At 49.9% G+C, this 20,889-nt stretch overlaps 3 protein-coding genes across 5 annotated transcripts in view; 2 read left to right on the top strand and 1 right to left on the bottom strand.

Annotated features, from left to right (window-relative positions):
- The window catches only part of Sart3 (spliceosome associated factor 3, U4/U6 recycling protein), a 38,248-nt gene extending 29,141 nt beyond the window's left edge, over window positions 1-9,107 (bottom strand). Inside the window, exons 1-2 of one of the 3 annotated variants that reach the window (XM_046464295.2) lie at window positions 8,734-9,107; window positions 1,332-1,458 (exon numbers count right to left, since the gene is read on the bottom strand). In XM_046464295.2, the coding sequence (XP_046320251.1) occupies window positions 1,332-1,458; window positions 8,734-9,048 (442 nt within the window). In that variant the 5' untranslated portion in view covers window positions 9,049-9,107. Of the gene's footprint in view, window positions 1-1,331; window positions 1,459-6,870; window positions 8,570-8,733 lie in introns of those variants that run through there. The other 2 variants (XM_046464296.2, XM_046464297.2) reach the window with 2 other exon arrangements.
- A 1,285-nt stretch (window positions 9,108-10,392) lies between these two features.
- On the top strand, window positions 10,393-17,000 carry Iscu (iron-sulfur cluster assembly enzyme). Its single transcript, XM_046464361.2, has 5 exons — window positions 10,393-10,554; window positions 11,824-11,937; window positions 13,129-13,239; window positions 14,973-15,051; window positions 16,482-17,000. Exons 1-5 carry the CDS (start codon window positions 10,441-10,443, stop codon window positions 16,562-16,564), a joined length of 501 nt encoding a protein of 166 aa, XP_046320317.1. The 5' UTR covers window positions 10,393-10,440; the 3' UTR covers window positions 16,565-17,000.
- Window positions 17,001-17,207: 207 nt separating this feature from the next.
- LOC131424946 (uncharacterized) lies at window positions 17,208-19,654 on the top strand. The gene is made up of 3 exons (XM_058585535.1): window positions 17,208-17,306; window positions 18,390-18,524; window positions 19,048-19,654. The coding sequence occupies exons 1-3, from the start codon at window positions 17,208-17,210 to the stop codon at window positions 19,318-19,320; spliced, it is 507 nt and encodes a 168-aa protein (XP_058441518.1). The 3' UTR covers window positions 19,321-19,654.
- Window positions 19,655-20,889: the final 1,235 nt, after the last annotated feature.

Below are 20,889 nucleotides of genomic sequence, written 5' to 3'. Positions count from 1 at the left end.
GTTTTTGAACTTTTTATTTATGTTTTATTTTTAGACAGGGTCTACTTAAGTTGCCCAGGCTGCCCTCAAATTTGCAATCTTTCTACCTCAGCTTCCTAAATTGCAGGGATTAGAGGCATATGCATGGCACACAGCCAGAAATTCAATTCTTAAAAGCTGAACCAAGCACACCTGTTTTATTCTTTCAAATAAGATACTCATCAAAGTCATAACTGGTTGTGCAGTGGCGCATGCCTACAATCCCAGTGGCTCGGGAGGCTGAGGCAAGAGGAGTGAGTTCAAAGTCAGCCTCAGTAACAGCAAGGTGCTAGGCAACTCAGTGAGACCCTGTCTCTAAATAAAATACAAATAGGACTGAGGATGTGGCTCAGGGGTCAGTGCCCCTGAGTTCAATCCTTGGTTCCCGCCCCCCTCAAAAAAATCATAACTGCCCATACCTGTTGGGCATTTTGTATTTTGCAAAACACACACACACACACACACACACACACACATATACACACACATATGTATTTTCTCATTCAATCTTCATCTCAATCCTATAAAGTAGGTGACAGTAACATTAATAATAATGGCACTACCTAGTGATGTACGACCATGGGTTAAGTGGTGAACACAGACTGGCTCATCTTGTGTTACATGGTGCAAGATAGAAACTACTGCTACCCTCCCTCTACTGCAAGTAAAGGGAGACTTAAACTGAGTGCGAGGTTGTTCAAGTGATTTGCTCAGATCTCATAAGGAAGGCCTCTGGGCATCCACACCCAACAGTTACACTGCAACAGGAAGACAGGGACAGAGCTAGATCTTGGGCCAGGGCTTTCTGACTTCTGCCCAAATGAGCACTTATGAATGTTCATGAAGAGTTAACTCCAAAGTGGCTCAGCGCAACCATGTTTCTAATAAACAAATATGCAGAAATCACCTACACCCACAACAACAGTGAACAGTTAAGTATGACACATTTGCATGAAAAACTATAAAAGCTGAATTACATTTATAATTTCTGGTTCTTAGAGAATAGGTTAAACACATACATACTGGAATGGGAAAGAGACCAGGGTAAAGTTCAATCACATAGAAAAATTGTATCACAATATTGGGATAAATAAATCGAGATTCAAAATGTGAATCTGTAGTGTGTGATCACACTGTGTTTTACAAAAACTACAAGACAACCAGCCCAAACTAGCCGACCCTGAGGGCGGGCTTTCTTCCGTTCACTGTGCGATAGTGCCAAGCTTCCTGTGAGGAGCACGTCCCACTTTCAGCACTAACAGCAGTCCCCGGCTCTCCCTGCTCCAGAGCAGCCCCCCCCCACAGCAGCCTACCTTCAGTCAGGGGAAAGATCTCGCTCATCTTCTCGCGGGCCACCCTCACTTTGGTAAGTTCCCCCTCCAGGCGCAGCAGCCTGATGAGGTCCACGTGGCAGTTGTAGTCATACACGTTGATGGACAGCTAGAAGGAAAAGTGACCAGCTGAAACTCAAAGTGCTCCCTTCAGGACAAAAGCTTGTCTCCACATGGGTACCTGAAGCCAAATACACGTGCCCTCAGAAGACAGGACAAAACAGGAGGCACTTCTGTAACCAACACAGCCCTCCCATTCTGAGAAGACCGGGGCTGGGCTCAGTGAGAGCGCTCGTCTGGCATGTGGGAGGCTCTGGTTCCATCCTCAGCACCACATAAAAATAAATTAACAGAAAAAAGGTCAGTGTCCATCTACAACTAAAAACTTTTTTAAAAAAGTAAGACACTAGGGTTCTTGCTAAGATAAAGAAGACATTCTAATGAAACAAACAAAAGTGTGTATCCTTAGGCAAGTAATTAACTTCCCTAAGCCTCCATTTCCTCATCTATAAAATGGGTACACTGTTAGATTTTAGCTCAGAAGCCTCTTCTGGGGATTTAAAAAGGCAATTTAGCACATGCCAACTGCATTATAAGTCTCTTTTATTTTACTAAACAACAACAAAAAAAAAAGATGAAAATTCCTGTTAAAGAAATAAGAATGACAAGAGGCTGGTGTGGAGATCCACCTTGGTCATTTTGCCCCCCCAACCCTAGCAGACAAAGACGTTAAGGCAGAGGGCAAGCATACTGTGCCAGCCATTTACGCCTGGCCTGTTTCTCAACTCATATCAGATATGTTAATAGTTTGTGAGAGGCCAAGTACACTTGGGTTGGCCACCAACCACCTTTATCTGGCTTAGCATATAAACACCTTCCTCCTGCCTTGGGGTACAGGGATCCAACTACCAAGAAACCCTTCTGTCCATAAGTCCCCGATAAACCGCACTTGATTCAACCCTGGATCTGTGTGGCTCTTTCTTCAGCATCCCGGCCCCTCCCGCCTTGAGCAGCCAGTTCCCACACACCAGGACTGGGTTTGTCCAAAAAGCTGCTATCTGCTGAAGCCGAGTGACAGGTTCGAGTGACAGGTATGTGAAGATCTATTTTCACATTTGAAACTTTTCAAAAGTTTAAACAAAACTTTTTAAAGCTAGCATACATCAGAGACAAAGGAAAGACGTAAACAAACTTTTTAGCAGACCTAACCTTAAAGAGCAGCCAATGAGTGTCTTCAAACAGGAAGGAAATGGGAAAAGAAGGAACCTGGAGCCCAGAAGGGGAGGAGGAACAGAAACAGGAGAGAGCACAAAGGTGTCTGGGTCCTCCCTGGAGTCTTGTGAATGGTACGTGAGGAGGAGACAAATTAACTAGTTAGTAAGTGACAGACACAGGAGGAGGGGTGACTCCCACACCACACCAAAGTCCACACTATACCAGGCAGTCGGAACAGCCAAGCAACCACTGAGAAAACCACCAAACACATCAAAATCACTGTAACTGAATCAATATGGTAGTCTAAGAACATTCCTATAACCCACAGGAAGAAAAGAAACAAGAATGAGACCCAGAAGAAGCAAACAGAAAATTTTAAAAGTAGGTTTTAGAGCTAGCATATCAATAAACCAATCATCCATACACATTAATTAAAGGGCAGAAAATGATCAGATGCCATGGTACATGCCTGAATTCCCAAGGACTCAAGAGGCTGAGGCAGGAAGATGTCCATGTCTGGGGCCAGCCTCAGCAACTTAGTGAGACCCTTTCTCAAAAAGTTCTGGGGATGGAGCTCAGCAGTAGAGCACCCGTGGGTTTAATCCCCAGTACCATTAGGGAAAAAAATACTTCGGACCCCCCCCCAAAAAAAATAGAGACAAAAAGGGACAGTACATAATGATAAAAGGAACAACATAGTTTTCTATCAAGCTACCAGGAAGACACCAATCCTAAATGTGTATGTACCAAACACCAACAACTTAAAATACAAGAAGTCAAACTGGTGCAGCCCAAAGAGGAGACACAGCCACAATTTCATCTGAGGACTTTTCAACACCCCTCCAGCAACTACCAGACAGAAAATCAGCAGGAAGACTCAAGAACTCCACACCATCAAGCAACATATAAATACACCTAAAATGAGGAACATGTAGAAACTTTAAAAACATTTACATTCACTCCCATGGATTTAAATGGAAAACATAAAATTATAAAATCTGCAAAAAGAATACAGAAGAAAACCTTCTGACCTACAGCCAAGCAGAGTTCCTAGACTTGACGTCAAACGCATAATGATAAACTGGCCCTCTTCAAAATTAAAACTTCTCCTCTGTAAAAAGGCATCCTTAAGAAGAGGAGAAGACGAGCTACAGAAGGGAAATAGCTGCAAATGAACTAAGAATATCTATAGCTATAACTCTGAACTCAACAGTTTAGAAACAAACTTTTAGCATTCCAATTAGAAAACAGGCAAAACAGCATTTCACCAAAGAGGCCGTGCAGAGAGCAAATAAGCACGCCGAGCGCCAGGGCACAACAGCACAGCCACCAAGCAAGGCAGCCGCGAGTAGCTAATACACAGGGATAACACCAAATGCCAGCGAATACGACAAAAAATCTGCTCATAACCTCACACGCTGCTTGTAAAATAAAACAGGCAAAGGGTTTAGCAGCTCCTGTGAAACTCAAAGGACAACTCCAAGCACACGCTTGGCTATTTCCCCAGGGAAATAAAAAGCACGCTCACACAAACACCCGCACACAAACAAAATAAAATAAAAGGTACTGTGCCATGACAACTAAAAATATATATAGTTAAAAAAAAATCCAAACCAGAAACAACTGGGCGTCTTTCAAAGGTGGCTGTTGAGCCGGCTGTGGTCCATCTGCGTCCTGGAACATCCTCAGTCATAGAGGGAACAAGCTAGTGACACACACGACTCCGAGGAATCAGGAGGGAATCCTGCTGGGTGAAAAAAGCTAATCCCAAAGGTCACCGCTGCTCTGATTCTGTCTGCATAACACTCTTGAAATGGCAAAGTGGTTCTGCATGAGAGGCAACCACTGTGACTTCCATGCTATCAGGTTTGACAGAAAAAATATGATGATCTCAATGCAAAAAAGGCATTTGATAAAAATGCCCATTCATGATTAAAATGTTTAAATGACAAACCAGAAACAGAAAAGCACCTCCTTAATCTGTCAAAATATTTACAAAAATCTACAATAAACATAACTAATGAAGAAACATTAGAAGAAATTCTTTTAAAAACAACAAAGATACCAGTATCACCTTTTATTCAACCCTAGCTAGAGGTCTGAGGCTCAAACAAAGGATGAAGAAAAATTAATCACAAAAGAGAGAAAAGGATAAGAATTATACATGACATGACTGAAGAATAAACTAAAGTTTATCTACGAATAAACCATTCGAAATTATAAATATAATTAGCACTGTGACATTGAGAGCAATGTATAAAAATCAATTACACATAAAGACAAATATGTCTGATCCCACTTATGTGACTGTCTAATGAAGCCAAACTCATAGAAACAGGACAGGGTGGTGTTCCCAGGTTCGGAGGGAGGGAAAGAGGGCGTAGCTGCTTAATGAGTATTGGGCTAGAGATCTGTAAGATGAAAAAGCTCTGGAAATCTGTTTTACAACATGAATATATTTAACACAATCAAATTGCACCTTTTAAAATGTTTGTTTTCTACTACAATAAAATAATCAATCACACTCGTATAAACCAGCAAGTTTTAAAATATAATTTGAAATAGTCTAGCGTATTACAAAGCACCTAGCTCTACATCTAATGAGAGATGTCTGAGATCCATACTGAGAAATGTTTTTAGATCTTATTGAAAAATACCATTATAAAGACCTAGATAAATGAAGTTATACACCATTCCTGGATTCAAGAATCAATATAGCAACTTACGGTAAATAATCCATAAATTCAACACAATGCAAATAAATAGCCCAACAGACCTTGGCACATATATCTAAAATTATGTGGGAAAAACAAAACACATCTCAAGAAAAAAATCAAGTAGGAGGATACCTTATATGAGGTAGTGAGTCTCAGCTACAAGAAGTTAGACTGGAACTGCACAAGATAAATGACCCACTGAAGAGCAGCAAGAGCCCAGAAACAGACTTATACAGACAAATAACACACAACAGAGGTGACCATTTGTATCTGCTGAGGTGCATCCAGGACCCACAACACTGACCCCAGTGTGAAAAAGAGGAGTTAGAGAAACACTTACATGTGAGGGGACGCTGATAATATTCAAGAAGAATATATTATCAGATAATAAAGAAGAATCAGTAATAGATAAGAACATAGTCAATAATTTAAAAAATCTGAGACTTGAGGCAATGGTGTTCTGCTCAGGATTCACAAGTCCTGACAGGCCCAACCCATCCCATGACCACGTGATGGCTTGAAAAGGCTCTGGCCCAGGTGAGGACACAAGTGATCCAGGCCACAGGTCCTCAGCTTCCTCGCCTGTGCCATGAAGGAGCAGAGTCAAGCTCTGGTTCTTACGGGTCTTACCAAGTGTCAGGAGTGTCACACAAAATGCAGCGGTGGTATTGTGTTGAATTTATGAGGCTGGTAAAGATATGCTTTCCCCACTATCAGCACTGTCACGGCACCTGGGCCTAAATGGGCTTTTGAAGGGGAACAGGAGGGGACAGTCCTTACTGGTCAGTGTCAGGAATGTCTGCGAACGTGCCCCTCACATCAGTACCATGAGCAGGCTGGCAGAAGAAAGGTCACTAGAGAAACTGCCTTTACAGTGGCTTTTGTCTGAACGACTTACTTTTAGGCCAAACTGAGGACCTGCCTACAGGGGAAGGGAGAAGTATTCTGGAAGTATGTGTGTTAAATATCTACTGAATTGCACTTACAAGAAACACCTTCTCTTAGTTCAATCAATACTAACAAAAGAGTGCACATGCTAGTCTAGTCCAGGCTCAGAACATCATTAAAGACATAAGATGCTTTAAAAAAAGAAGAGCTTAGCCAACCAATGCACAAAATAATCTGCTGATTTCCAGCTCCCACCAGTGGGAAAAGATGCCACGCCCACCTGCACCTAGAAGGGGGGAGAGGGAGGAGAGGACTAGAGCAACACCTACTAGGTGCCCAACTGTGTCAGAGCCTTAGAGGCACTGTGTCACTCAAGCTCCCAAACCACCCTGTAAGGAAGATAAAATATTCATTCACTTTACCAACTAGGACACTCACAGCAGGTTCAGACAGCGGAAACATCGTGTCCAACTGGCCTTCCCACTCCTGCAGGGAAGGCCTGGATTCACAGATGGTTGCGAAGCCTTATCTTTGTCCTTCACCAGGCTGCTCAGACAAATCCACCTAAGGCACCATGAGATGCCATTTTTAGTTTGCGCACAGACACGAATAATGGGAAACCTGTGCCTTTGTCAGTGGACAGATATATTTCAAGAGACAGCTCTCACAAAGCACAGTCAGGGGCGGGAAGCAGGACTCACCAACACGACAGGGCTGGCCGAGTTTTTCAGAACTCTATTTGGAAGTTATTGATTAGGCTTCACCCTCAGGGCAGTGACAGCTGGACTGGAGGCTCCAGGAGGGCACAGGATTAGAATAAAGTGGGAGAGGGTTGAGAAACATTGGAAAAGTCCATTTCTAAACCCCAGCACGAGAGGATTAGGTCCAAGACTAATTCACCATCACTTGCTACATCCCATCTTGTGTGGTCACTTCTGAGCCCCTTGCCGCCCTCGGAGAGCTGAGGTGGGGAAGGAACCACAGGGCACCAGTACCAAGAGACCTCTGCTCTGACCCATCTTCCTTCCTGTAACCAAGTAGCTTCACCAAAGACTTCTCTGGTTCCAACTTCCCCTTCCTTCTGAAACAAGTGATCCTATTTCTCCACCTCACAGAAAGGCAATTATTTCAGTAAGCACAGGGACACAGTCAGTCTGTCACCCCATGTCACTGTATTTGATGAATGAATAAAACCAAATGTGCTTCACCATGCTTATTTACAAAAAAAAAAAGTAGAGGCCATAGCCACATGCCTGCCCCAGCTGGTTCCTTTAACAATCAGATGAGATGACAAGTGGGACCAACTATAACAATGGATGTCACTATTGCATAACTTAACAAAAGTATCACTGTCTCACCCAGCAAGGTGAAGTGAGTAGCCTAGGTTAGTCACAACTACACACCACTGAATGAAGGCACACCCAGTGTGGCATTTGGTCCTCAGGTCCTTTGAGATTTCAAATCCCGTTATGAGTGACTTTAATCAAATCATCTCATCATTCGTTACCTTATTTCTTCATCTGCAAAATGAGAATGTGCTCCAATCTCTTTGGGTTCAACACCTCCAAACCTGCTCTTTCCTCTCACCCCTGTCCTGTGACCCCAGAAGTACAATACATTTTCGGTTTCTTGGCTCTCTGGCTCCCAGTTGGGTTTGCCTTACAGGAGACACCAGCAGAGGTTTGGAAGGAGGAAAACAGAATTTATGGCATTTCTACCCCGACCAAGGCATCAACAGCTTTCAAGGTGCCCTCTCCACTCAAGTACTTGGGTAACCAATCATTCCCTTCACCTCTTCAGGCCTGAAAGAGGGGAGAGGTCCTCCTGCTACCAGGCTTGGTGTACCGAGCCTTCACTCCGGGTTCCCCTGCCCACTCCTTCATAAGCACAGTCGTCCCTTTATTGCTCTCAAATCAAGCTAATTTCTCCCAGGATCCAGGATTACACAGGAGAATTCACCACCTTTCAAGGTCACAGGTCAGAAACCACCCTGCTGCTCGGTACCAAGTGACCACTACACAATGCAGAAACGGTGGCTCCCGACCTGCAGAGCTTAAGGAACGGCTGGCCCCAGGACGCGCAGGCGGGAGGGGCCTTGGGCTTCCAGACTCGGAAACCGCTTTCCCATCCTACTATGACCTCGGTCGCTATTTCTCCTCCGACACCGTACTTCGTCCCCGTCGTTGATCCTACAGGGAAATCCACCTCTTAGGAACTAGCTTTATTTCGACTGTCGAGCCCGGGGCAACCGCGTGGCAGAGACTCGAGTTCGGGTCTTCTTAAGAGCCCAAGCAAAGCGTGCAGGAGGCGCTGCCCCCAGCCAGACTCCCGAGCCCCAGTCCGATCTCGTAACCCCGGGCTGACCCCACTCCTCATCGGGTGCTGCCGAGGACTCGGTGGGATCGCGCAGGCCAAACACCGGACACGCTCTAAGCCCGAGCCACACGCGCCTCGGTGGCCGGCAGCGGTTTCGCGGCCTTGGCGGGTTTTACTGCCGCCCCAGGACCAAGAAGGCGGGACGGGGCTTGGGGCCTGGGGCCTGGGGCGGGAGGGAAGCAGCCCACCTGCTCCTCCAGCCGCTCGATCTCCAGCTGGTTCTTCTCCTCCTCCTCGTCGTACTCCCACTCGTAGTCTCCGGCGGAGCTGTCCGCCGAGGAAGCCATGGCGTACTCCTCATCCCCATCGCTCTCGCTCACACCTTCCTCCTGCTGCTCCCACCCTGGCCCCATGGTCTTGTACGTCGCGGCGGCTACAGCCCGCGAGAGCACTTTCCGCCTCGTCCTAGCTGCCTTAACTTCATCTTCCTCTCCCTCAGCCTTGGGCCCAGCCGGGGGCTCAGCCTCCGGCTCCGAAGCCGAAGCTGCGGCCGCTGTCGCCATCTTGCGTTTCCAGTGACTCTCGGGTCTTCCCTCGGCCGCCGAAGACCCGCGGAAATAGAAGCTGCCTAAGGCGTCCGCCTGACTAAAACCCCGCTTTCTTGCCACCGAATGAGAAACTGAGAGCCTTGGGTGACAGGAAAATTAGTAAATACAGGAAATTCATATTACTTTTATGTATCGCTAAAGGTCCCTGTCAGAAAACAATCGACTAACGCAGCCATGTGTGCCGCCACAACCCCGGACAGAAGTTGGGTCTTTGGACAGGAAGTGGAGGCCATAGAGGAAGTTACAGGGGGAGCGTGATGTATGTCGTTAAGGGTTTTACACCATCTTGAGAAGGTCAAAATGATTCTTGGAACAAATGCTTTACTTAATGCCTAGTGAGCCCTGGAGTGTGATTCAGTCCCAGCAACTAAGCCTCAAATGCAGAGAAAAAGTCCAAGTCCTTAGGGAAGGATCGGCTGCCCTATTCATGAGAAAAATCCGTTTTCCAAAGAGATTCCTCTCCTTTATGTAACGCCTGGTACCTAGTAGGCGTTAAATATGTATGTGAATTTTCCGGTTTTATAAGACCATATTCTGCAAGACAATACTAATAAATTACATTAATAAGCATTGCTTTAGAAAATGTTAATTGCCGTGCACTGTCGTATAAATCGTGACTGGTTGCTGTTATTTTATAGGGATATTAAACAAATAGACCTTTTCTTTTAATCAACGCGTGATGTTCGTTTTCTACTTAATTAAACTTCCCATTTTTTTAAGTAGGAAAGTACTGGTGTTTATTTATTGCCTTTAATCTTCATTATCAAACTTAATGGAGAAAGAAGAGCCTTGACACACAGTAGGTACTCGTATTTGCGATGATGGAAGAAAACACTGTCCTTGAATTGGTACAAAAGAGAAGATCGAGGCTTAGCGAACCGACGTCATTCACCTAGGGTCACGTAACTAGGAAGGAGCTGAACCCGGATTCTAACCTAGGATTATACAAGTTCAAATCCCAAGCGAACCTAACTCTTTGAACGACCTTGGACAAGTTACTAAACAGCTCTGAACTTCAGCTTCCTTCACTGCAAAATAGGGTTAGGAAAGGCGGACTGGGTGATCCTCTGCGCCACGTTCCAGCAGTGGGTTTTTTGAACGTGGACGTGGGCCCGGTGCTGCAGCAGCCTGAGAATTCCCACGCAGAATCCAGTGCCCAAGACCAGCCTCCAGCGACTGCACACCTTCGCGCTGCAACCTGTCCGCGCCCGCCCAGAGGCGTGGTCAAAGCGGGGCCAAAACGCAGAGCGGGAGGGCGCAGGCGCAAAGTCGGTGACGTCAGAGCGACTCGCGGGCGAGCCCTCCCGTCGGAGTAGTTCGGGGCCGGCGCAGGCGCAAGCCGGCAAGATGGCGGCGGCTGGAGCAGGTCGTCTGAGGCGAGCGGCATCTGCCCTGCTGCTCCGGAGCCCGCGCCTGCCTGCCCGGGAGCTGTCAGCTCCGGCTCGGCTCTATCACAAGAAGGTATGGGTGGGCGGGGGCTGCGCGGACCACTGAAGGGACCCGGGCGCCCGACGGGTCACTGGGCCGGGAAGGGCGGCCCGCTCCGGTGCCGCTGCCTGGACGGCCTGTCCCGGCCGCGTAGTGACACTGTCCGCGGCTCCCGTGCGAATTACAGCTGCTGCTGCTGCTGCCCCGGCTCCGTGACCCGGGCGAGCGACGGCCTCTGGCTGCACCCGCTTCCCAGAGGGGAGGGAGAGGTCCTGGGTGCCGAGGGGGCGCCGCCGGCCCGACGCGGGGACAGTCCGCGGTGATGCTGCGTAGGGGGCCGTGGCCTCCGAGGGCATCGGCCGGCGGCCCAGGAGCACGGCGCTTCCTGTCGTTTGTTTGGGGTTAATTTTTGCTTCTCAGTGCGGGGAGGAGGGCTGGGTGCCCCGTTTGCAGCCCCCTGCCTTCCGGGGCGTCAAGTCCCCGTAACCAGAGACCCCCTCGGAAAAGTGCTGCGGAGTCCACGAGGCGCTAGGTGCCCCGGGAAGAATGCCTCGAGGGTCCTCGGGACCTGCAGTCCAGATCCTTGGTCCAGGGGACAGTGGGGGCGACTAGAAGATGGGGTACTTATTGCCATCTGGCAAGCAACCCTCAAGGTCACCAGAGGATCGGCTGTGCCCGTTTGGAAGGAACATTTGTGCTGGACATTTGCTTCGGCACTTTTGCAAGGACCTGATCCTCCCCACCCGGGGGGCGTGTCGCGTTCACATCGCAGGTTGCCAGCTCTGGGCACCAGGGTGCGCTGCGGCCTGCAGGTTCGCCGCCCTGACCTGCAGCGATGGCGCAGTTTTAAATCTACACCAACCTGTTCATTCCATAGCGGTGTTCCTTCTGTAGAACTGTCGCCTTGATGTTTCCAAGCAAGCCTTTCATTCCCGGACCACAGTTATTTCTAGAAGTTTTAAATAAGCATTATCCTTTAAGGATGGGTTTTATTTGAACACAAACACTGTTTGAGCCCCAGTCTGGTGATACAGATGTGCAAAAGTCAAGTGATTATTTGTGGTTGAAAACCCTGTGGAACTAAGACATGACTTGATTGATTGATTGATTGATTTTGGCAGTATCTCCTACAGTGTCTCTAATCTCTAAAGGTAGTTGGAGAGGACATACAAAAAGAGTTTGGGTCACAAATGGCATTGACATGAGTGTTGGCCTTCCTCTTCTTCCAGGTACAAGTTGCTGACATCAAGGTAGACCAGTAGAAGAGCGCCATCATGACTCCTCTCAACCCTGTCATTTCAGGTTGTGGATCATTATGAAAATCCTAGAAATGTGGGGTCCCTTGACAAGACATCAAAAAACGTTGGAACTGGATTGGTGGGTGCGCCAGCGTGTGGTGATGTTATGAAATTACAGGTACCAGCTGATTGGTCTCTGATGACAATACTAGGAATCCCTTGGCTTACACAGTGTTTCATAGCTGATAAAGCATTTGTACATACAGTGTTTCATTTCATCACCTTCCTTCCATTGAGATGGGAGGAGTTGGTGTTACAAATGATTAGAACAGGGACTTAATCTAGTTCTGCTAGTCAGGTATGCAGACCTTTTCTGAAGTAGGAAACTAATCTCACTTTTCTAATCACTGTGTTAATTTAAATTCCACCTTCAGCTGGGTGAAGTATTGTGTGGATTTTGCAGTCCCCAGTGAGATAATAAGTGCAGTAAACCAAACATCTTCCCATATTGAAAGTAACATGAAGGGGGCTGGGGATGTGGCTCCAGCAGTAGCGCGCTCGCCTGGCATGCGTGCGGCCCGGGTTCGACCCTCAGCACCACATACAAAGATGTTGTATCCGCCGAGAACTAAAAATAAATATTAAAAAAAAAAAATGCACAAGACCCTGGGTTCAATCCCCAATACTGCAAAAAAATAAATTTTAAAAAAAAGAAAGTAACATGAAGGTAGTGGATTGCAGTTTGGGTACACCATAGCTTTATCCAGTCTCCTTCTTTATAGTGGGTAGACTTGCCAGAGGTCTTCACACCTGTCTTGGAAAACAGAAAAATACTTAGGAGAGAATCTTTAAGTACAATTTCGTGCCCAAGAAAAAAATATTAACCAAAGACCTTGGTTGCAGACTCTCCCACGTTTGAGGAAACAGAGTGCCCAGCACCTGTGAGCAGGTGTCCTCACATAGGACTTCATAGCTTTAAAAAAAGAAAAAAGAAAGAAAAGCGGGCTGGGGTTGCAGGATTGCAAAGAAAACTAGGAGAGAGGGGCTTAGTTTTCCAGGTGACGGGTACCGGGGCCTGACAGTAGAATGCACTGTGACACATTGTACACAAATGGAGCACAGCTTCTCCTTCCTCTGGCTATGCCTGGTGCAGAGTCACACCATAGTGTGGTCATGCCTGTCTGTAGGGGAGTAATGTCTGCAGTGTTCCACCATCCTTATCTCTGAGCTCTTTGTAACAAGCAAAGTCACTGATTAATTCCAGCCTAGACAGCAAGCCCAGCTTGTAAGGAAGGTCCCCGTGAACCAGCTCCCGGGTTTCTAGAAGGTTGCCGCCAAATTCACTACGTAATTCTTGTCTCTTTTCTAGATTCAAGTGGATGAAAAGGGGAAGATCGTGGACGCCAGGTTTAAAACATTTGGCTGCGGTTCTGCAATCGCCTCCAGCTCATTAGCCACTGAGTGGGTGAAAGGAAAGACGGTAAAGCTGCTTGCTGACCTATTAGATCAAATCATGTTCTCTGCAACCTTGGCTCTCAGAGGTCCAGTGGGTCAAAAAAAGAAGTAAATTTTTTTGATTTCTTCAAAATATCCAAAAATTTTTATTTAGTTTCTCCCTGTCCAGATGTTGCTTATATTCCTCACATTAATGGACTATTTTGTGAAGTAGTGTTTGGGAGTATTTTGTAGTTGATGATCATTTTTATTTGGGGGTTTGATGGTGTTTTGTTAATTTTGTAGGAAAAAAAAAAAGTTCCTCACTGTCCATCTGACAAAATAGAATTGCAAAGAAATCTTTGACTCTATCAAAGGTCGCTGATGTTCTCATAGTTTCTTAGGAGTCTAAGGTCAAGGGGGTGTTGTGAAGTAGTTATTTTCTTGTTTATTTCCTCCCATCCTGTTTTAGGAAGGACTCTGAGAGTCCTTACAAAGATTGGTGAGCTAAACTAGTGTGTGTTAAAAGGGGTTTTAAAGAATCAAGAACACAGCAAGGGTTCGGGCCCAATGACAAATCGGTGGCTGGTCTGCAGGCCCTCTAAAGACAAGAAAGGGCCAGACATCTTTTGAATCCTTTTCTCTGTGAAGGGCTGGACTTTCTAAGTCCAGTTGCCATTAAAGCTGCTATGTCGAAACCAACCAGCAGTATGCACAAGGGGCCTGGTTCCTGGAGCTGAGTCATGAAGGAGACACTGGACGCGCTGGCCAGCTCCCCAGCAGAGCAGGGCCTGGGCCGCCCGCTCCTGTGCTTCAGGGCCTTCTGGCTGGCAGGCTCCTGTAGGCCAGGAGGGCACAGGCCAGGTCCATTCTAGTGGGAGATGACTCTAAAGAGGTTGGTCAGGAACTGTCTTCAGGGAAAGGGGAAATGAGACAAGGCAAATGTGATCCAAGTCCTTGGCCTCGAGGGGCTTCCTTTAACTTTGAGATCTTCTCATCTGCGTTTCTAGGACTAGCCAGAGACACTGGCTGCTGAGGACGTCTGGCTTCTCTTTCTGCAGTGGACCTCTCTGTTCTTTTTTTTTTTTGGGGGGGGGATGCAGGTACTGGCGGTAGAGGGGTACCAGCGATTGAACTCAGGGGCACTCAACCACTGAGCCCCATCCCCAGCCCTATTTTGTATCCTATTTAGAGTCAGGGTCTCACTGAGTTGCTTAGTGCCTCGCTGTTGCTGAGGCTGGCTTTGAACTCAGGATCCTCCTGTCTCAGCCTCCCAGCAGCAGGGATGACAGGCGTGCGCTACCACACCCGCCTGCTCTGTTCCTCTTGAGCAGGACCTGTCTGCCTCCAGTCTCCCCCAGGGTCCCGCCCAGACCACAGGCACCTTCTTCACCTGTCTGGAGGAGATTCTCTATTTCAGGCAGAGCATGAGTCTAACCTGAGCTCTCACCCAAGGACCTGCATAAGCAGCATAGAAATGACCTCCTTTTAAAAAAGATGCCTCAGCAGATCCCTCGGAGATGTCTCACGGGGTCTGCTGGCTGTGTGGTCTTGGTGTCTGTGCTCACCAGCCAGCAGCGCAGGTGTGTGTACGTGGACTGGAGAGGCCCCACTGCAGCTCTGGCACACGTGTGGAGTCTGAGGAGGCCGCAGCCCTGTTCTGAGTTGTTAAGCAGAAACTGCCCCCACCAACCTGTCTTGAGGGCCTTGGAGACCTTCCTTTTTTATTGTCTACCCTCAAAACAGTCACCGAAACTGCTTGTCTTTCCCCCGCCTCAGGTGGAAGAGGCCCTGACCATCAAAAACACAGACATCGCCAAGGAGCTCTGCCTTCCCCCCGTGAAGCTGCACTGCTCCAGTGAGTGCTCTCCACTGCACAGCAGGGACATGTGGCACTCATTTCAACTCGCGTTTGGGACAGAGTCCTTGTAGGTCATGGAGTCCCTCTGTACAGCCGTCAGGAGTCAGAGCTCAGTCAGTCTGTGCAGTTCAGAGGGTCGAGCTGGGTCCCTCAGCCAGGCCCTGAGTCCCACAGGAGGTGCTGGGAGCCGTGCCAGGCACCCGCTGGGCATCGTTCCAAGCCCACCCCTCAGGTGGAGCCACCTGTGTCACACAGCTAGTAAGTGGGAGAACCACGATTTAAGCCCAGTCCTTGATCACTGTGCTGTCCCCATCATGTGGTAGCAATAGGACCAACGGAGGAGAAAACTCAGCTGTAAGCCACATCCTGCGCCTTGCGTGTCTCATCCCTTCCTGTCTAGCGCCCACCCCGTCAGGTCTGCATCTGGCTGTGTGGAGGGACTTAAACCCAGCTGGGCCACGTCCCCTCCACTGTCCTGAGAGAAAGCCACACACCTTCAGGTTGACACTTGGCTTTCCAGTTCAGTTGCTAGGTCAGATCCAGTGCTTGTCCTGTCCCGTCCTGACCTCCTCAGGAAGGAGGGAATGAGGAGCAGTGAGTGGCCCCCCTAACGCACCATCAAGGTTTCTGACCAAAGCCGTTAAAACTTAGCAGAGAGCCGCTGCCTGGGCCAGGTGCTGGGGGGCCAGGGTCGGGGGCAGGAAGTCTGCTGAGAGCCCGGTTCTTCCCACTTGAGCTGGAATTTTAAGTACCCACAGAGAAGGTCGTTACTTGTAAACATTCACGGCCTCAGCGAGACTCAGCCTGTTTTTTTTAAGTTGTCGATGGACCTTTTATATATTTTTATTTATTCACCTGCGGTGCTGAGAAGCCAACCCAGGGCCTCCCCTGTGCCAGGCAAGTGCACCACCATGAGCCCAGCCCCAGCCCAACCTCGGCCTTTTGTTTGGCCTTTTAGCTACCAAGACCCTCAGCCATGCTCTGCTGTCACTGTCGCGTCCTCCCCGTGTCTTTTAATATCAGTTCTTGAATAAAGGCTTTCAAACTCGGCATCAGAAAAGGGTGACATGCAGGTGCCACCCCATCCACAGCCCAGCGTGACTTAGTTCAGGCCAGCTGGACTTCACCAGCCTCTGCCACGTTTAGTCCAGACCTCGTGGACACAAGCAGAAACCAGCATGTGTCGTGTCCCTAAGTGTCAGACATGTCAGACACGTCTCCACCGCAGGGAGAGCATGGCTGTCCCAGTGTAGAGGAGGAGGTAGACTCCAGTCCCAGGCAAGTCAGCCCCAGCCTGTCTGCAGAGCCCCACGGGGGCCACTAAGTGGGAAGCGACTGGCCACCTACCTGAGTCACTCTGTCTAGCCCCCGCCCCGCACCTGTGCCCTTCGGGTCTGTGAACAGGCTCTTCCTTCCATGCCTTGCAGTGCTGGCCGAAGACGCCATCAAGGCCGCCCTGGCCGATTACAAACTGAAACAGGATCCCAAGAAAGGAGAGGCAGAGCAGTGAGCCTCGGTGCCTCTCCAGAGACGTCCACCCACCGCCGAGCACGTACTGGAGACGTCCAGAAGCTTCCCAGGCCGCAGGAAAGCCGCACAGCATTTGCCGTTCACAGTGTGACTGAGGCAAGCAAAATACACCCTTTAACCGTTCTGAGTCCTGTGGTTTCTTTCAGCTCGCTCGTGTTGCCTTAGCGCGCAGTGTGTGCTTTGAACTGTGTGTGGCCGCAGGACCGAGCTCAGCAGCGCAGTCTTAGGTTCTGACGCCTGTGCTGTGCATCAAGACTTAATTGTATCTAAACCTATTTGGGGGACAATTTACCCATGGAATGCCTTGGTCTGACTGTTTGGTAGAGCTGACTGTACATAAAGCAGATCTGTAGCTATGCAGCCGTGGGTGCACTTATGTATGTGTATATAAAACAAATAAACAATGCAGGACGATGGTTTCTGTGGCGAGCCTCGTCTCTTGGACCCTTACCCTGGGCACTGCCTGCAGCCTGGACCACGAGGACGTGCAGCCCTCCCACCATCGGGCAGTGACGTGGGCTGTGGCAGGTTCTCCCCCAGGAGACAGCTGTGGAGCACATCCCCCACCAGGGGCTCTGGGTGGCCTGTGCTTGCTTTCTCCACCCTCCCCCCACCAGACAACCATGTCGACAGAGAGGCAACAGCTGGGCAGTGAGTGTGGAGTACTGGACCAGAGGCCAGCTGCCACTGTGACCTTGAACCAGAGACTTAGCCTTCTGGTGGTAAGTATGACTGACAGAAGTCACTCCTACTCTGGTGGAGTCCACTATTAGATGAGATAATGCGGATACAGCACGTGCCCATCAAAAGAGTTCATTGTCCTATGGCGGCTGCCATTATCATGGGTGGCACTGCAGGCCTGCTGGGTGCTTTATATAGACCACCTCATTTCCTCTTTGCAGAAACCCTAGAGGCTACAAGTATCCCAAGAAACTCAGGTGCTGAGCACTGTGTCCAAGATCAAGGTCACACAGTCAGGAAGCAGTGTGGGTGGGTTCTAGCCCAAGGCTGCAGATCCAGAGCCCACACCCTGGGCTGGGTATGTCCCTGTCATCCCTGCTGTCCCTCACTATTACCGTGAGCCCTGGCAGGAGTCCTGCCGTTACAGATGGTGACTAGGGGTGACAGTGACCTCCACTGTGTCCATCATCTTTATTACTATTTTTAAATACTATCACCACAAGGTTTCCAACAGTGGGTGTCTTTAGCATGGAACCAGTGTTCCCGGTAAGGTCTCCAAAGTCACACAAAACCTTGGCCTGCTGCCCCCATGCAGGAGACATGCTAAGGTGACTTCTGTCACTCAGGGTGTGACAAGCAAGTATCCACAGGGTGCAGTCAGGCCCCGGACCCAGGCTATCACCAGGCTATCTCTTTGGAGATGAAGACTCTGGTCACATTTCAGCAAAACCCAATTCCCAGAAGGCCCCCAAGGGAGGGCAGCCCACCGCCCTGGGGCCAGGGTGCAGAGCAGGTCCGGCACCTCCCCTCCTGCCCGAGGGTCTCTGGCCAGTGGTCTAAGGAAGCCCTCTGGGGACACTGGGCTGGACCCGCCCTTGCCCAGATACAACCCGCTCTCCAGCCCCAGGTCACAGATCTCTTCAAGTAGGACCACAGGACTTTGGGAAACAACTTGGGAAGCAGACCTGGGGCTCCAATTCTGGTCCCGGCTCTGCCGCCATCTGTCCACACAGGCACTTAGGCAGGTACGGACCTCCTGAGTCACAGCCACCCCCTGTGAAAACTCAAGGGAATACCCACTGCCCAGTCACAGGGTTGCTGTGAGGATTCGCTGATTACCCCAGGAAGGGAGCACAGGACACACATCAGCTGTCACTACCTCCACGGCCACCACCTTGATCATCGTCACCGTCAGTGTCACCACCATCCTCATTGCCACAGTCATCGTCAACATGTTGCAGCTGTCACTGTTGTCATCGGTCACTGTCATGTACTGTGTTCCCCCAAAATCCACGTGTCAGCTCCGTAACCCACAATGCAGCCGGGTTTAGAAACAGGGTCCGTGGGAGGTGATGAAGGTGAGATAAGAGTGACTCAGATCCAACAGGACTGCAGCGCCTCTCAGACACACTCATAGGAGGCCAAGTGGGACCACGCAGCCAGCGACACCCAGGAAAGAGCCTCATCAGAAATGGAGCCTGCAGGAACCTTGACCTTGAACTTCCAACTTCCAAAACTGTGAGAAACTAAATCTCTATTGTGTAAGCCACAAGGTCTGGGATTTTACCACGGCAGCCACGTGATCCAGTTACCATCATCACCACCACCACCATCATTACCATTACCACCATCACCATCATAACCACCACCATCACCACCACCATCACCACCATCACCATCACCACCACCACCATCACCATCTCCACCATCACCACCACCATCACCATCACCACCATCTTCACCATCATCACCACCACCACCACCACCATCATCACCACCACCACCACCATCACCACCACCATCACCATCACCACCATCTTCACCATCATCACCACCATCACCACCACCATCACCATCATTACCACCATCACCACCACCATCATTACCACCATCACCACCATCACCATCACCATCAACCCCATCATCACCACCACCACCAGCACCACCATCACCACAATCACCACCACCATCATCATCATCACCACTGCTACCATTACCATCACCACCATTACCACTATCACCACCATCACCATCACCATCATATCACCGTCATGATCATCATGACCATCACAGATGGACTTCCCCAGGAGGCCACTCCTGAGATGGTCAGCAGGCAGGGCGTCCCCTCGAGGGTGCGCTGATACCCCGTCTGTGGAAGGGGCTAAAACAGCAGGGCTGGGCAGAGGGGGAGTGGCACCACAGCCCGACAGAGGTCTCAGCCGACCAGATGAGGAGCTGGAAAATTGACTCCCCTCCCTGCAGGCACCTCGTCCCTCACCATCTGTAAAGCACACCCCCTTGGGTTCAGGACCGTATCTTCTCGCTCTTTTCCCACAGATTCGCAGCATCCCGCGGAGGAGCCAGGGCAACGCTCTCCACGGCGAGCAGATCCCGGAATCCCAGGCATCCCGGGGCGCACTGTCTCGGGCCAGAGGGCTTTACGGGGGCGCCTCTCACTGTGCCCTTGGCCCTTCAGCCCCAGAATCTTGCTCACTTTCCCACAGCAGCAGGCCCCTGGGGACAGTCCCCACCCAGAGGGTGCGCATCCACTCGGACAGCGTGGCCCAGCTTCTTGGCAGAGGCGCTTGGGCAGCCGCCGCATCCACATCTCCTTCGACCTTTCCCACTCTGCTCTCAAGGGAGCTAAAACAAGGGCCTGCGCCGTCCAGCACTGAGCTCAAGGGAGAGCGCGGCGCAGGGAGGCTGCTCTGAGGGACGAGGGCCTCTCATTTGTCCTCTTGTTTGGAAAACCCCAGGGTTTTCTTGTCAGATTCAAATGAGATCCCATGGAGAAAGTGCCCAGGGCAACCAGGTACACAGTAGGTGCTTACTAAATGCTCACCCCTCCACAGGACAAGCCCTGGCCACAGGGCAAAGGGAGAAGTCAGGAACAGGGTTGGCCCCTTACACTGAGCAACAGCTTCCATCTCCATCCCAATCTGTCTCTCTGGCCTCCAAGGTCTGACCTAATCCGGGCTCTGCCCACCTCTGGGCTCACTCAGCCCATACCTGTCCCACCAGCCTCTCTGCTGTCCCTCAGACTCACCCGGCTCATTCCTACCTCAGGGCCTTTGCACTTGCTTTTCACACACTCTAGAATCCTCTTCCCCAGAGCTTCACAAGGCTGCCCCCTCCAACTGGGTCTCACCTAAATGTCATCTCCCAGACAGGTTTCAGGGTCACCTCAGCCAAGGTGAGACACCGGTCACTAGGCGTTTACTTCACATGCACGTCACTCTGGATATAGCTCTCTGGGAGAGCACATCTGAGCCATCGACACCAGGTGTCTCTGAAGCATGATGTAGTGGGGACACAGGATAAAAACAGAGGAGCCTCCCTCTGCAGGGGGGTCCTGCTTGCCATAGTCTCTCAGGGCCTTTGGCAGCACAGAGGCAAGAGACCCCTTCGCAGCCCCTGGGCCACTCCTCTCCCTGTCACTTGCAGTTGTCTGCAGAACGAGGCACTTGGACCCCGGACCCCGGGAGCCTGGGAGCCTGAGCCCTCTGCCTTCCAGCTCAAACAAAAAGATTCCACAGGCTTGGGGACCTCCCACTGTGGCCAGCCACAGGCCACGCCAGACCCTGAAGCCAGACCATGATTCATCTCTGCCGAGGCTGCCTGCAG

The sequence above is a fragment of the Marmota monax genome, unplaced genomic scaffold (genome assembly GCF_021218885.2).
Source record: "Marmota monax isolate L192 unplaced genomic scaffold, Marmota_monax_Labrador192_F-V1.1 WCK01_AAM20220418_F8-fsc00269, whole genome shotgun sequence".
NCBI classification, from domain to species: domain Eukaryota; kingdom Metazoa; phylum Chordata; class Mammalia; order Rodentia; family Sciuridae; genus Marmota; species Marmota monax.
This window is presented reverse-complemented; position numbering and strand designations above follow the sequence as displayed.